Raw genomic sequence first — 15,181 nt, forward strand, 5'->3', positions numbered from 1 at the left:
ATCCGTCAGTTTCCTTTAAGCATGTTGCTGCATGTATGAAAATTTGAGAGAATTATAATTTAAATGTATTTAGTTGAGTTTATTCAAATCCCCTTCCTGTCTCTCTATTTTTTCTTTGCAAACATATTTGAGGCTGAAAAATAATGAGGTAGAAAACTGAGAGGTATATGTGGAACTTTACTCCAAACCAGTATCAGTTCTGTTTTTTACTTTAATGATCTGAGCAGACACAGCAAAGAGTCTTAAAGTTGTTATCTATGAATGTATTTATTTTTTTCAATTAATGTCAATATAGGGGGGCTGGCTGTATAAACACGGTGTTTTGACATTTTCAAATATGTATACGAATTGTATGATAAAAGAGAATGTTGGGAAATTTTATTCGATCTTTATAGTTGTTGTTTTTTAACCCCGCCCTCGTATTCCGTTTCAATCGGAAATACGTCATGTCAGTTAAGTAAAATATGCCCCCCTTTAAATGTGAATTTCGTATAGAGTTGTTCTCTGTGGCAAACTTTGGCCACACCTAGATCCTGTGCCATTTCCACCCATTTTTTCTTTCTTTTTTTTTTTAAGGGAATAAAAGAAAAGCGCTTTTTTTTTTCTTCGCCTCCTCTGTGGTGCGCTTGTTTGCGTGTCGGCGTATCCCGGCGGTGTAACCGGAGAGAGGGGGCCTCACTGAGAGGGAATGCAGGACTGCAATGGAGCACAATGCAATACAGGTAACGCCGATATAATTTCTAAATATATGTCGTTTTTGTCCGTTTCTGAAGGCAGATTTTACCATCCATTGACGCGTGGATATTTTAATCGAATGCCAGAGCAAATTTAAGTCAATTTCCGCCTTTATTTAAGCCGATTTTAGCCGTGTCGTATTGATTGTTTTCCCATATCAGCTACCGAGAGTTGCTCTGACTGCAATTACAACTTTATTCAGCTAGCCTGAACTTTTTTTTTTTTTCACCCACCGCCGGAGGTTGCATATAAACGGTTGATATTTGTGAATTTTAGGCCCGAATAGACGGTTATATCTCCGGGGTTGTCCCTTGGAAGCTAGTCGTTAAATTTCAGTTTAATATCGCAGATATTTTCGCCATGTTAATGATTAATTTCTTTGTGTGTGAATGTCGTGTCGACATTAGTCTCCTGGCTACCAACCCCCACCCGCATTAGCTTGCAATAAAAATAAAAATTTCTACCCCCCTCCTTTTTTTTTTTTTTTTAAAAAATTTTTTGTTTTTTTTTTTTTAACCCTGCCTGAAAATATCAGGAAACTTTTTTTTTTTTTCAGCTCGGTCACATTTTTAGCTAACCGCCGCGTCGCCATTTTTATTTTTTATAAGAATTTATTCTCACCGACGCAATATTGCACATTGGTGATTTATATCTATCTATGTATATATATATATTTCAATATATAGATATATATATGTATAGCTATATATATCTATATATAGATGTATATAATTTTCGACATGGACTATTAGGTGGAGCAGCAGTTGTGTTGAAATAATAATAGGAAGCAGCATATTGATATTATTACCAGAAAATCCACTCCGACATTTTGTCTCCAGGAGTTTTTATGGATGAATGTTGATATTGTGTACATTTCTGTACTTGAAATAAGGTTGTCCTGCCTTAAAAAAAAACAGGAAATATGGAGAGGACACACATAGCAGTGGATATTTTAGGCAGTTACACCATAAAAACTAATAAATATCTGTATTTCAGGTTGATTTGTGTTTTTAAAATATTTAGATTTTGTTGATAGATATTGTTTTCCCCTTGTGTCAGGTTCTTTTCAATAACAGGATATAGCCAAGGTCAGTAGTGCTGACTGGGTTTTATTTGTTGGTTTATTTATTCACAGTGCAAAACAGGAGACATTTTTTTCTATTAATATTCATGTTTCATTCCCCCCTCCTTCCTCTTTCTGTCTTGTTCTGAAAACTGTTTAAAAAAAAAAACAAATCTGAGAAATATCACGAGAACTGACGCAGGCATGGTGCAGATTAAGGGTTTCCATCTTAAATTCCTGTGTGTGTGTGTTCACTGTTCAGATTATATTATGTGGCTTTTATTTTCCTGCCTGCCGCTAGGCTGGAGCAATGCTTCAGCTGGCCCTCCCCCAGTTCAAAAAAAAAAAAAAAAAAAAGACTAGGGCTCTGTTATCCATAATGCCACACTGCATAATAGTATGTTTATTACACAGCCTGCTTACTTTATGACAGCATTTATATTGCATTGTCACTGTAATTGTGTAAAATACATTCACACTCCAGGTTTAAGGAGTTAAACAGCATATAATGTGCTTTCTTTTAGCCTTTTTTCTTTGTTTCCCTTCTCTTAATTAGAGCTCAACCTTTAAAAAGTAAAAGAGCAACATGCCTGCCACTAATACGGGACAAGCACACGTTCTATAATACAGCTCATGCCTGAACGTGTTGTTCTTTTAAAGTATTAAGAAATTATTATAAAGGTTAAGTGCACAAAAAATAACTGGCAGCCATTTTATGTTTTTGTTGCAAAAATAGAAAAAATGTAAACTAATGCAAAATCTATACAGAAGGTATTTTTTTTGAAGGTCAGGAGAATCATTTTTTTCATTGTAATAAAACAAAAGCAAGTAGGCAATTAATTAATTAGTGTTGCCAAATTCTGTAATTTTGAGTAAATGTAAGCAAATGTTACCCAAAGGGTAATGGGATGAAAAATAAGAACATTAAGTAATTTGATGTAAATGGTATTTACGCAGTTTGTAATTCAGTTTCCGGAGGGGGAAAAAAAATTCCAAATTTTTTACATTTCCAATTCATATACTTTTTAAATCTTTTAAATAATAATGGCTTGGAAGGTCATTAATATAATCAAGTATGTGAGTGATCTGTTTTTTGTTGTTTTGATTAATATCAAAAGATATGCTTTTAGTAAATTAACATTTATAAATGAGCAAATGCTTGGAATTTTGAAAAAACAACAACAATAAATGTTTATTTTAATGTAATATTAATTGACAGAAACATGTAAAAAAAAATTATGAGGTTTATTCTTAAATGGAAAAAGTCATTATTTTGAGGGTTCTGTCCTAATTACTTTAATAGTAAGGAGGATTTGATTAGAAATATTTTCCACTGATTTATTAATCACATTTAATCCACTAATTTATTTATGTATTTATTTTTCTATAATCTTTTGTTGCTGTAAACACCAGAACTTCCCCATTGTGGGACAAAAAAGGGATTTTCTGTTCTATTCTATTTGTTTTAGCCCTACATAAAATAAGTTAAATCTACTTTTTTGCATAAAAGAATAAAACAGGGATGAACAAATACATTTAAATTAAATATGAATGTAAGTTAGTAATAACAAAATAATAGTAATTTTGTCACTGACTGACATGGTGAGTTTTTAGTTTGCTGTATTGCTGTGTTGAGCTTTATAAAATCTATATATTTTCCTCTTTTTAAGCAATTTTTAAACCTTTTAAATGAATTGAAATGGTTGAAAGAGTTGACACTTCAGTTTGGGTGATTTTGATGAACACTAGCAAAATTTATATTGGAAAAACAAATCATCTCCTTGCTAACAAAATACAATATTTAAAACAAACCTTTATTTTGAGTTATTTTTTAGTTCCAGATTATATACGTGTAAATGTCCTAAAACGATTAACTTGTAAATACTTCTGATTATCAAGACTGAACTTCTTTATTTTGTTTCAAAAAAATAATAATTTTTTTATTTCCTTTTCCAGTAAAGTCAGGGAACTTTAACTTTGTTGAGAACTTTCCTTACTAAGTTTTGTTTTGTTACACTATGCTTTTTTTGTGGAATTTCATTTGAGCCTTTTGTTTTGTTTTAATACAACTTAAATATTCACGTCTCCCCCTGTTCATCCAGGGCCCAATATTTGGACTAAAAACACAGTTGCATATTGAAATTTGTAACACTGATTTAGAAATATGCGACCCAGAAATCATTTCTGGGTTATTTATATTCATGTTTAGATACTTTACTTCAACCATTAAAATGCTATTGCATATTAATCCACCTAAAAGACAAATCCAGATGCTTCTTTGTTTGTATATCAGAAATTATTATTATTTTTTTCAGGAATCGTTGTCCTATTTTTATCATGTAATCCTAAGTGATATATATCTCATGATCAACCCCAACAGTTCCTGGAAATTAGTACCATGAAGTGCATGAGATACTTCTATCAGTGGTCAAAGGTGTGATCTGGACAGTTTCCTCTTGTTTGAAAGCTTTTAAGTTAGAATGGATCAGATTCCTCTTTAGTGACTCAAGTTGTTTTTATTGTGTTTAAATGTTTAGTTTTAGTTTGATTATAGTAAGCTTAAGGACACACTGGCTTGATCATAAAGGTAGAGATCTGATATTGGTATCGATAATGGGTCCGATATCAGGAAAGAACGAATATCGGAATATTTTGGCCTGCATCCAAAATCTGTTTTATAAGCATCGTGATATAAACACTTTGCCTCTGTTAAAGTTTATGTAACCTATTTGTTTATAAATGGGTCAGTTTTTTCATACCAGTTTTAGCTGACTATTGTTCTTTATTTGAGTGATATAGTTTGATAGAGCTTTTTCTAACATTCCATTGTATGATTCGTGTTGATATTGTGTCGGGTCAGTTTCATTTTGGTCAATGCTCAAAGCTGCAATATCGCTATTGTATTAGAAATCAAGACATCTCAGGTTAAAGAGAAAAGCTGTATTTGTAATTAGGGCAATATTTTTTCTGTGCCTATTTGATTATTCATTTTTATTACTTTTTTGATTTAACTGTCTTTTTTTCTGTCTAATAAGTTTCTCATCAGTGTGGTTCAACTCGTTGGATTAAAAAAAAATCTTAATCAGGTTTGTGGATGATTAAAAGTGAGTTTGCCAGGTTAACACAGCAAGATTTTAAGATTGTTAGATATTTTTTCTCAATCCAAGAGACCCCATACATGGCGATTTAAGGATATAAATTAAAGATGGATGGATAGAACAAGTTTTGTCCTACAGGGTGTGGTGTACAACTACATACAATCATGTTAACCACATAGAAAGTCAACCACAAGAAAACAGATTTAATTCAAAACAAATTCAGAGAGAAACCATAAAGAAGTGTAGACAGAATTAACAGAGGCTGAACTGAAATATATATATATATATATATATATATATATATATATATATATATATTAGGGGTGGAACGGTTCACAAAATCCACGGTTGTTACCCCGAAATCCCATAAAAATTAACAAAATTAATGAAAAAATCCAAAAAAATTAATGAATTGTAATTATTTTTAATGATCCGCGGAAACCCTGAATCATTCCCGCATGTTTTGCTGCTTTTTTTTCTGCTACATCTGGCTACGCTGCTTCGCTTCTTCTTCTTGTTTACTACTGGTGGTTGGCTTTGGTCGCAGTACCGTCACCCTCTGCTCTGGAGTGTACACGCTTCACTTATTAGAAAAAGGAGCAGCGCATGAACTGAATGCAACACACGCGAACCGAGACTGTCGAACTAAACGGTTCGGGTGGTTTTCATAAACCGTTCCATCCCTAATAAATAAATAAATAAATATATATATATATATATATATATATATATATCACTTTCTGATTGGCTACAAGTCACATTCAACAGGCTGCACGCTCGTCTGTGCTCAGTAACACCACACACACTGGGATATCGAGCCAAGACAATCCCAACTTGTTGGTTCTCTCCGGTTTGATTTTGGAACAGTTTGGGCTTCCTTCTGAGCAGACTAGATCAATGTAAACGCTCCTCACACAGCAGGGTTATCTCATAAGATTATCTTAAGAGCCATCACAATTATCAGAGTATCTCAGTAGGGGAAGATCAGGCAGAAATTGTCCTGATCATCTTACAATGTGAACCAGGCAAAACCTTTTTTCATCTCTATTATATCACATAATTTGCGGATGCAAAAATATTGATCTGCAAAATATACGAAATGTTATGATTGAAAGATTTCAGTTAAAACAAGTTTTTTAAATAAACATCAGCAACCCTAAAATGTAGACAAGTTCAGAGTAATTTTGACATTACTGTACTTAATTTGAGGTCTTTTGGTCTTTAAAATGGTAATGATAGACAGACAGACGGACTTTAGGTTACCTGTATGAAAACCAGGAAGATAAACAATATTTGTCTCTTAAATATAAAGAGAACCTCTCACTTGAGTTATGAAGTTGCCAAAAAATCAAATTTGGTCATGAAATGTGGAATCTATCCATCCCTTTTTTCACATTAATAAAGCCTCTCTTTAAAGTATATTTACACCTATAAGGATTAGAATATTACAAAAAAGTGCTATTTTTTATTTAAGTGAAACTCACAGAGATTTATTTTAAGTATAATATTTCAAGCTTTAATTTCTTGTTGTTTTGATTATTTATGCTCACATGTAAAGGAAAAAAAACTAAACCAGTCTCATGAAAATATCACATTAGACCAATAAAAAAAAAAAGCACAAATAGAAAAATGCTTATGATATATCACTCTAATTATATTATAGTGTTAGACAAGGATTCAGGATTAACATAGATCGCCCAGTAATTTGATTCAATAATGTTGCTACAACTTTTCTGATATTTCAGTATGTATTATAGTCTATGAATACAGAATTACTCACCTTTGTAATTTTATGTGCATTTTTTTAACAGATATTTTTAAAATATATTGGAGAAGTTTTATAAACATGGCAAAATAATTGTCAAAAGTTTGTACAGGATTCATTTGCTGGCATCTTTCTGGGGTTTTTGTTTATGTTTATATCATGTGTATCATGTCAGCCCAATTTAAGAAGTATATTGTGATATACTGTATGTTTTGGCCATGTCTTCCATAATGGCATTATATGATTATATAATACATGAGTTTTACTTTTTGAGATGACTGGCACAAATATTTTACATTTATAAAATATTCAACTTTTTTTAAATGTACCTTTTATTTCCTCTATGCCTTTTCCTGTCCATGGAGTATACCTTGCAATTATATCTGATTTAGACTCATGGTTCAAACACGGATACTATATGGTGTTTCTTCTCAGGGCTGTACCCTTAGCTTTTTTTTACCAGGAGCACTAGCACCCAAATGAAAAACATTAAGGGGCACAAAAAGATTTAGGGGCATTCTTAGTGCTGAAACAATTAATCAGATTAATAGTGATTAATCGATTATTGAAGTAATCGTCAACTCATTTAGTAATCGCTACCTGGAGTATAGAGACTCTAAAACATATATCTAGCTGACAACCCCCTTAGAGCAGTAATTATTACAAAATTTAGTATTTAAAATTAAAAAAAAAACAACTTTTTCATCTGTCAATATGCTCTATCCAGAACTCCTCAAATGTAAAAGTTGTAGTTTCACCTGGTTTAATTTCATAAAAAGTCTTCTTTAAGGAACCTTTCACTATCCGACTATTAATCAATTAATCGGAAATATAATCAACAGATTAATCGATTTGCAAGATAATCCTTAGTTGCAGCCCTGGGCACTATGGAGTTTCTTAAATAGCACATTTAAAAAAAATAAAATGAACCTAATTCATGTTGTGTGAGGCTGTCATTTTTAAATGTGGGTTTCTAGTAACAAGCTGAATTACCTGCCTGGTTCTGCCCTTAGCTATGACACTAGAGATTGACTGATACGGGCTTTTTAGGTCATAACCAATAATTTCGAAATCAGTCGAACCAACCCCATAGGCCAATTCTTGGATATTATGTTTCTTTTTCCATTTACATGATAAAAACAGATGTAACATGATAACAGATGTTACACAGGTCTCAAGTTTTATTAACACATCAAGCAATACTGAATAATAATAATAATAATAAAATAATTGTAAGAAAAAGAAATAAAATCTGTTGAGTGATATTAATAACATTAATTTTTGGAGCCAGTGACAGAAATCTGCAGTATTGAGATACAATTATTGTTCCCAACACATTAAAGTTGACACAAGATCTTCACAATTTAGCAAGGCAATAAAATAAATACTTAAAATAACATTTTCGCATAAATTACCTATAATTGTACGACTTAACTGTCAAATAGAGGGTATCTTGTTTTACCTTCATTCAAATGTTAACAAAAAGATTAGTCATAAGATTAGTCATAACCCGGTTAAAGGCAAGTTCTGGGTTTTGAGTAACACTGTGCCATCATACTAAATATTGAGATGGTCATAATAAAGGTGTTTACTTATCAGCTGTAAAATATTCCTATTATCATCTTTTCAGTTTCTCACCTTTGCTTCCTGCTTACTGACTTTTAGCATTTTGAGGAATGTAATTTTGTCCAGAGCGAACATCTGCTGGAGGGACATTCAGTCCAACTGGCAAAATATTACATTAGCATGAAAATGCAAGTTCATAACTCTTGGAATATATTAATCAGCAGATATAGCTGTCCGAACAGTCGTTAGTAATATGATTTCTGCATATAATGATATTGTTACGAGGATATATTGGTAATGTTGTAGGTCTGAGCAGTGTTGATTTATGGATAGGTATGCATTGGTCTACATTTTGGGGCAGCCATAGCAAAAACTCAAATACCTGTTCAGAAGGGCTGCAGTTGGAGCTTGTTGTTGTGATGCGGTAATCTATTGATTATTTGGATGAATATTCAGTAATCAGATTATCCCAAATAAAGTATTTCTTATAATGCATTAACGTAGAATTTATTCTTTTGAATAGTTAATCATTTGAAGGTTGGATGTGCAGCGGAAAACAACAACAAAATTCTAAGATGGACATTTCCAAATCTCAGCCTCTTCTGGGTTATATCGGTACAGATAGAGCCAGGGTCCTTCTTAGTGAGGTCACTAACAGAAGGGTGCATGAAGAGTCACGTTCTTATTGCATTGTGGATTTCAAAAGTACATTTTCAATTTCAAGACCCATAAAGTAACTCAGTGTAACTTTGTTGTCAAGTTTTTTACCTAGCTTTGTGCTTTATAAATGTAATATTTATGTTTTTTGTACAGGTTTTGGCTTAAATTATCCAATAATTTAGTACCTTTGTCAGCAACTCGAACTTTTGTCTTTTTTTACATTGATGTTTACAGTTGATATGATCGCTGTAGTGTGCTTCAGACTAGCGCTGGGCGATATGACCTCAAATCAATATCACAATAAATTGGCAAGTTTTACTTAGAGGAGCCGGAGCATTTAATGTGCATTTATCTTTATCTATCATGCTACGTTCAGACGCAGCAGAAGCAGCAAAAATGAACGTGCTGCTTCATTTTTGATGCTAGTTCAAGTTTAGCTCTGAAGCATCTCTGCTGCTCTAGCTGCACAGTCGAAAAGTGGGTCTGATGCGCATTCTTCAAAGTTAACTAATATTTCTACTAATTGTTGGCACACCTTTGGACAAATTTTTAAACCAACAACTTGCACAGGCTGCTTCCTTGTGTGACATCATGGAAAAGTCTGAAAAACGTGCAAACCATAGAAGAAGTACAGTTTGGCACTGGTGATTGGTTGCTTTGCACTGGTATATTTTATCAAATAGATGGCATCATTAGGAACAAACATATGATTAGTTCTTGTCCAGCGGTCTGAGATGGTGGACCCAAGTTTAGAAGACAATTCAACCAAAAACCAAGGAAGTGTAGCCAAACATCTGAATTTGAAGAAAGTGGACTAACTTTAATATTCTTGCTTTTTGACAATAGAAAAAAATACTTTTATAAAGTGTAAAGATAATTTTATCATACAATGTTAGTCATTATTTCCTTTTTGATTATACCTTAATACCCTAAGTTACGGTTAAACCCTTACTTTGAACCACAAAGTAAGTTATTTAGTTATTGTGTGTTAATTTAATCATGTTAAAGGATGCTCATTTCCGAGACGATGTACAAAAAAGTTCAGAACTCTTTAAGGGTGTTTTATAAAACAGTTGAAAGCTCTATGTGAACCAACTGTTGGTTACATTACAGAACAATTTGGTTCAATCATGTTTTTAAAGTAGTGCAACATTACTTCATTGATAATTAAAATGAATAGAGGTGAGAAATTATTCTCAGTAAAAGGATTATTTTATTTCTATTTCATGTTTACATTTAATCACAATTCAAATTGGAGATATTATGAATTTAGATTTCCTAAATTAGTTAAGATTTTTTTATAGGCTGTCATAACTTCATGCTGTTAATGTCTCTGTGCTTGTTCTTTAGTTCTTGTTTAGTAATTCTTCTGGTCTGATATTTGTGTCTTACAGTCAGCATGTCTGTAATGAAGTCGTAAACTTTCCACAGAGGCTCTGTTTAATTTAGTCTGCTGTAGCTCTGTAATTTCACATCAGCTGAATATGGAGTCAATTTGACCTTTGCTAATATTTCCTCAGTTGGATTAGAGGAACGTCAGAGTTTGAATACAGAAAAGCGACTCTGAACTGCTCTTATTGTTATCATTTGTGCTTAATTCCATCTCAGTTTTCCCAAAGGTCCTTAAATTTATCTCCACGGTGACGTAATTTATTAATAGAGTAGAGCAGCTATTTCAAAATGAAACATTTCGGTGTAGGTTGATTTACACAGTGTCTGCTCTGCTGTGGCATTTTATTCTTATCTTTGCAAAACTGATCCTGGGCCTGCCACTGCTGGTCTGCAGCACTCTGAGGGCTGGTCTGGGCTGGGGGGAGGGTGGCCTGTGGTGGGTACAATAGGGGGAGGGCAAGCTGGGGAAGGAGGGGCAATGAAAATTTGAGAATATTCAGCCTTTAAACAGCAGAGAGGAGGTTAAGGCTGGCGTCACAGCAGCTGTAAGCAGAACAGGAACGACTGGTTGCTAGTGAGAAGCTGCAGTTTGGAAACACGCCTCTGCTGACTATTTCTGGGCTGGAAAGCAGAGAAAATAAATTATATGCATTTTGTTTTGTAAATCTTCTCCGGCGTCGACCACACCCTCAGCTCATACACTGGGTCTTTTATTTCATGTGGATAATAAGCTGGGGGGGAAGAGACCTCTGCCTGATTTATAGCTTTTCACTTAATATGGAAAAAAAAAAAACTCAGTTCAAAAGCCAAGCCCATGAGCTGCACACTGAATGTTAGAGCTGCTACAGAGATGTGCAAATCAAAGAAATTAGGATAATCATGTAAAATAAAAATATAAAAGATTTAAAGATTAAATAAACTTTTTTTAGTTCATGTAAAACTAGCAGTACCAAACAACTCATTTCATAATTATTTTAATTTCAACATATTTGTTTTATTTAGCACTCTGATAGAGGCATGCAGAAACGATTCCTGGACGAAAGGTACATTCACACCCAAAACAAATTTTGCTTGTTGGTTGCAGACGCTAAGGTTAAATTCCGTCCGTCCTGCTTCATCAAAAGATATTTCAACTCTTTAAAAATGTTATACTCCCAATGCAGCTTCGCTCTGATCGCCAAAATATGCACTGAAGCTGCACACTCTACATACCGGAAACATGGTAATCATTCCCTCCATTTGCATCATTCTCTTTCCGTATAAAGGCACCTTCAAGTTCTCTTTCAGATCTATCATTTTCATTTTGTAAGGTTTTGAAATTTTATGTCTAGGAAGCATCAAAACAAATTTTTTGTTTGATCTTTTTAATTAAATGAAGAGACTATTAAGTGTTGCAGTCGATTAATGGGAAGTACCAGATAATAGCCCCATTTTAGAATCAAGGCATGTTTCGCTTATTTATTTTAGTTAAGCAAAGTGCAAAACAGTTCTGCTTCTTTCTAAGCATTAAATAATATTCGGTATACCCTATAATGTGTTTTTTTTTTTTTTTTTTCAGAATTTCCCTTTTCCCCAAATATTTTTGTTAATTGCTCATATTCATTCTTACATTTTCATATTTTTTTTAATTGAAATTCAACCCTCTAGTTATTCTTTTCTCAGGATCATGACCTAATTAAATTCTGCTATTTGATAATGCTGTTCTTAAACAGCTACTAAACAGCATTTTTGTTTTATATTAAATAATTATAGTTTTACCCTTTTTATACATTATTTGTTGAAAACATGGACAGTGACTGTAGAAAACAAGTAGTCGGTTTAATGGTTTTTCTGGAGTCTAATTTGTGAAAACAAATTCTTTGTACAATATATGAGAATTGAATGGGGCATTTCTGCTTTTTGTTAGCTTGAATTATTAATGTAAAGAAATAAAGACTTGACACCTTGCTGTAGAAAAGCAATAATTATATTTACATTGCACAAAGTGGATTTAATTTGGTTAAATTACGAGCAATCATGCAGTAATCGAGTTTACATTTGTCATTTACAAAAATCAGTAAGATATTTGATATCATTTGCAGCCTGTAGATTCCAGCTTCAGGGCTGCTCTTTAGGTTTCCTGAGAAGCTGCTGTAATTCACATTTTGTGCTGTTTTTCAGCTGCAAACAGGAGATCAGAGTAGCTGGGGCTGCGTGATGGATTTCAGTTTAAGCCAACAGCAGCCTTTCTGAGGCTGCTGCAGTGTGGGGCTGTAAAAACTGAGCCCATCCTGTCAGCCATGTTCTATATAAAAAAGCACGTGTGCTCGTTTTTTCAGTTCATCATCCTGGTTATTTTTAAAAGATCTCAATCTATAGCAGGAAACAAAAGCTAAAAAAAACCAAAAACATATTCTTTTGTTTCCTTTTTTTCAATATAAAATGGAGAGTGTAAAGAAATGTAACGGTATGTTGCATGACAACATAAGTGCAATATTCTCTGTGCCTGCTTCCATGGTTACCTGGTTATCATTTGTTTTTTTATTTAAATAAAACATGATGGGAGAGGAGACTCTGATAGAAGTAAATGATTTGAATTATTAAATATCTAGATAAATTAGGCATAGCTTCTTATATTGTTTTTGGTTACAGATGCATGAAAAAGTCTGGTTATATTTTACTGAATTGCAGAGTACAATGAAAATTAATTATAGCCCTTGGGGATTTAGTGATTTGAAGCAATTTATAAATTTCACCAGCTTGTTTATTTTAACAGTGAAAGTATTAAGGTTGAAGCCTAGGATGTCAACAACATTTTGCGATTCAAGGCTGTGGTGAAATGTGAGTCCCCTCAGATTACATCATCACCATGAAGGGTTGTAACCTAGAGCCAAATATTAATCAATTTCTGTGCTGTGTGCTTTCTAGTACTCCTCACAGAACCTAAAATGACAGGGTTTTCTATTGAAGAGTTTTCACCACTGAAAAGGACAAACATAATGTGGCATTAAACTAAAAATCCTACAGCTTGAATACGTTTTTCTGTTTAAATTAGTCTTGCTGGTTGTAGTTCCTTTGTTTTTAATGTTTAAAGAAAACGAAAGGCTGTATTAGGAAAAAGAAGAAAAACCCTAAAACCTTTCTCAAGCATATTTAAATGTTTTCTATTTATTTATACTATAAATAATAGTTTTTTATTGAAATATCTTACATTGATGAAACAAGGTTAGGTTTCCAGGGTGATAACCTCTGCATCGCCTCTTCTTAGTATTTTGAAAATATAAAAAAAAGGTGAATGTCTCACAAAGCAGTAAGCTCAGGAAAAAAAAAACGTGGATCCAAAATGGTGTCTTATCGTCCTATAATCCTTTAGATTATTTATTTTTTCTAAAATTTTGTCTCAGAATTTATTCATAGGATCTAGTTTACTAAAAAAAAAAAACAGAGCTTTGTCAGTTCTCAGTTGTTTGTGTTTCATTTTCTTGTAGTAGTAATGCTTTCTGACGGAAAGAAGAGAAATTAAACGTGCAGGTTTATTCACCAGCAGCAGCGAGACAACAAGCTCTTAGATGTCTGTATATGCCTGAGGTGTACCTGTTTTATTGTTCCACATGGGGAAATTCATACAGTGCTCAGTTAATGCGTTTGAAATTCTTCAAATGAAACACTGATCATGCAAACTGAGCTGAAGATTTATTAAATAGGCTACTCAAAATAAACATAATCTATAAACGTTGTGCCTCTAATTTTAGAAAACGCCACAATAACTGAATTTCAGTTTTGTGATAGATGAAAGTCATGTGGGTTTAGTTGCTATTTACAGACACATTCAGGAATGATTTGATGCATATATACATGTGATAAGCGGGAAAATAAATTACAAGATTTATAATGATGTGATGTTTGTTTAGATGACTAATAGATGTTTGGCGATATCACAAAGTTGTTAATGATAAGATTTCTGTTTATTCAGTTTGCAAGTCTGTGATTGATATCCAACACCAGGGGCGCCACCAGGAATTCTTGGCCCCTTGATATTAAATTAACCACATTGGGCCCCTGGTCCTTGAGCAGCTGCCTTCCCTGCATCTCTACGATTCAAACAACTCATCAAAAGATTTGTGTAACAAAGGCTTCACACTGTCTTGCTTTCTCCACCTAAGTAGTGATGGCAACAATACTACTACTGGTAGCAGTTCTACATGCAGTATGTAAATCACCGTTATGCTAAGTAAAAAAGCAGAGAAAATGTGTCCTAAAGAACATAGTTTAAAGTCTAAATGTATTTTTATCTGCAAGAAATCAAAATGAACAATCTTGAAAGATGACAACAAACTTAGAAACAAAATAGACGTTAATTACTATCGAGCTTATAATGTGTTTAACTTTAAAGTGTTTGTGAAATAAAGTTGAAATTTTCTACTATTTTTTTTTTTGTTGAACAAAATGTTAATACAGATGATCAATAGGGGTGTGGGGAAAAATAGATTTGCCGATATATCGTGATTTTTCTGCTGCCCGATAAATATTGAGCTTTCAATTCCTAGTATTGATTAAAAAAAAAAGCTTTTATCACAAAATCTTTGCTATTCAGAGGAGTCTGGTGCAGCTTAGTGATTGAAGGAGAAAACTGTTGTCACGTATACAGGAAAATGACTGAGAGTTGGAACAGTTGTTTTGTTGTGGACAGCTCCTGAAGTTTTCATGGATTCAATACTGCTATGGCTTCAAGTTGGGTTGCAGCTTTTTTCTTTTACCCCCATAGGGATGGTGTTGGCTTATTTAAGTTTCCTGAGGATCCTGAGCTGCTTTCAAAGTGGATGAAGCATATCGGATGAGATTGGGAGAAATTGGTCTACCAGAGGCCTGGGAGTTTGAGGGTTCTGCGCAGTATCTTAGCTGTTCCTAGGACTGCGCTCTTCT

General features: G+C 33.3%; 1 protein-coding gene across 1 annotated transcript in view; it reads left to right on the plus strand.

Annotated features, from left to right (window-relative positions):
• The first annotated feature begins 516 nt into the window (after positions 1-516).
• Positions 517-15,181, plus strand: part of LOC107090302 (AT-rich interactive domain-containing protein 5B-like) — a 49,377-nt gene continuing 34,712 nt past the window's right edge. The window contains exon 1 of the mRNA XM_015383611.1: positions 517-722. Within this exon, the coding sequence (XP_015239097.1) occupies positions 702-722 (21 nt within the window). The 5' untranslated portion in view covers positions 517-701. The remainder of the gene's footprint in view (positions 723-15,181) is intronic.

This window comes from Cyprinodon variegatus, unplaced genomic scaffold (assembly GCF_000732505.1).
Source record: "Cyprinodon variegatus isolate N-32 unplaced genomic scaffold, C_variegatus-1.0 Scaffold288, whole genome shotgun sequence".
NCBI lineage: Eukaryota > Metazoa > Chordata > Actinopteri > Cyprinodontiformes > Cyprinodontidae > Cyprinodon > Cyprinodon variegatus.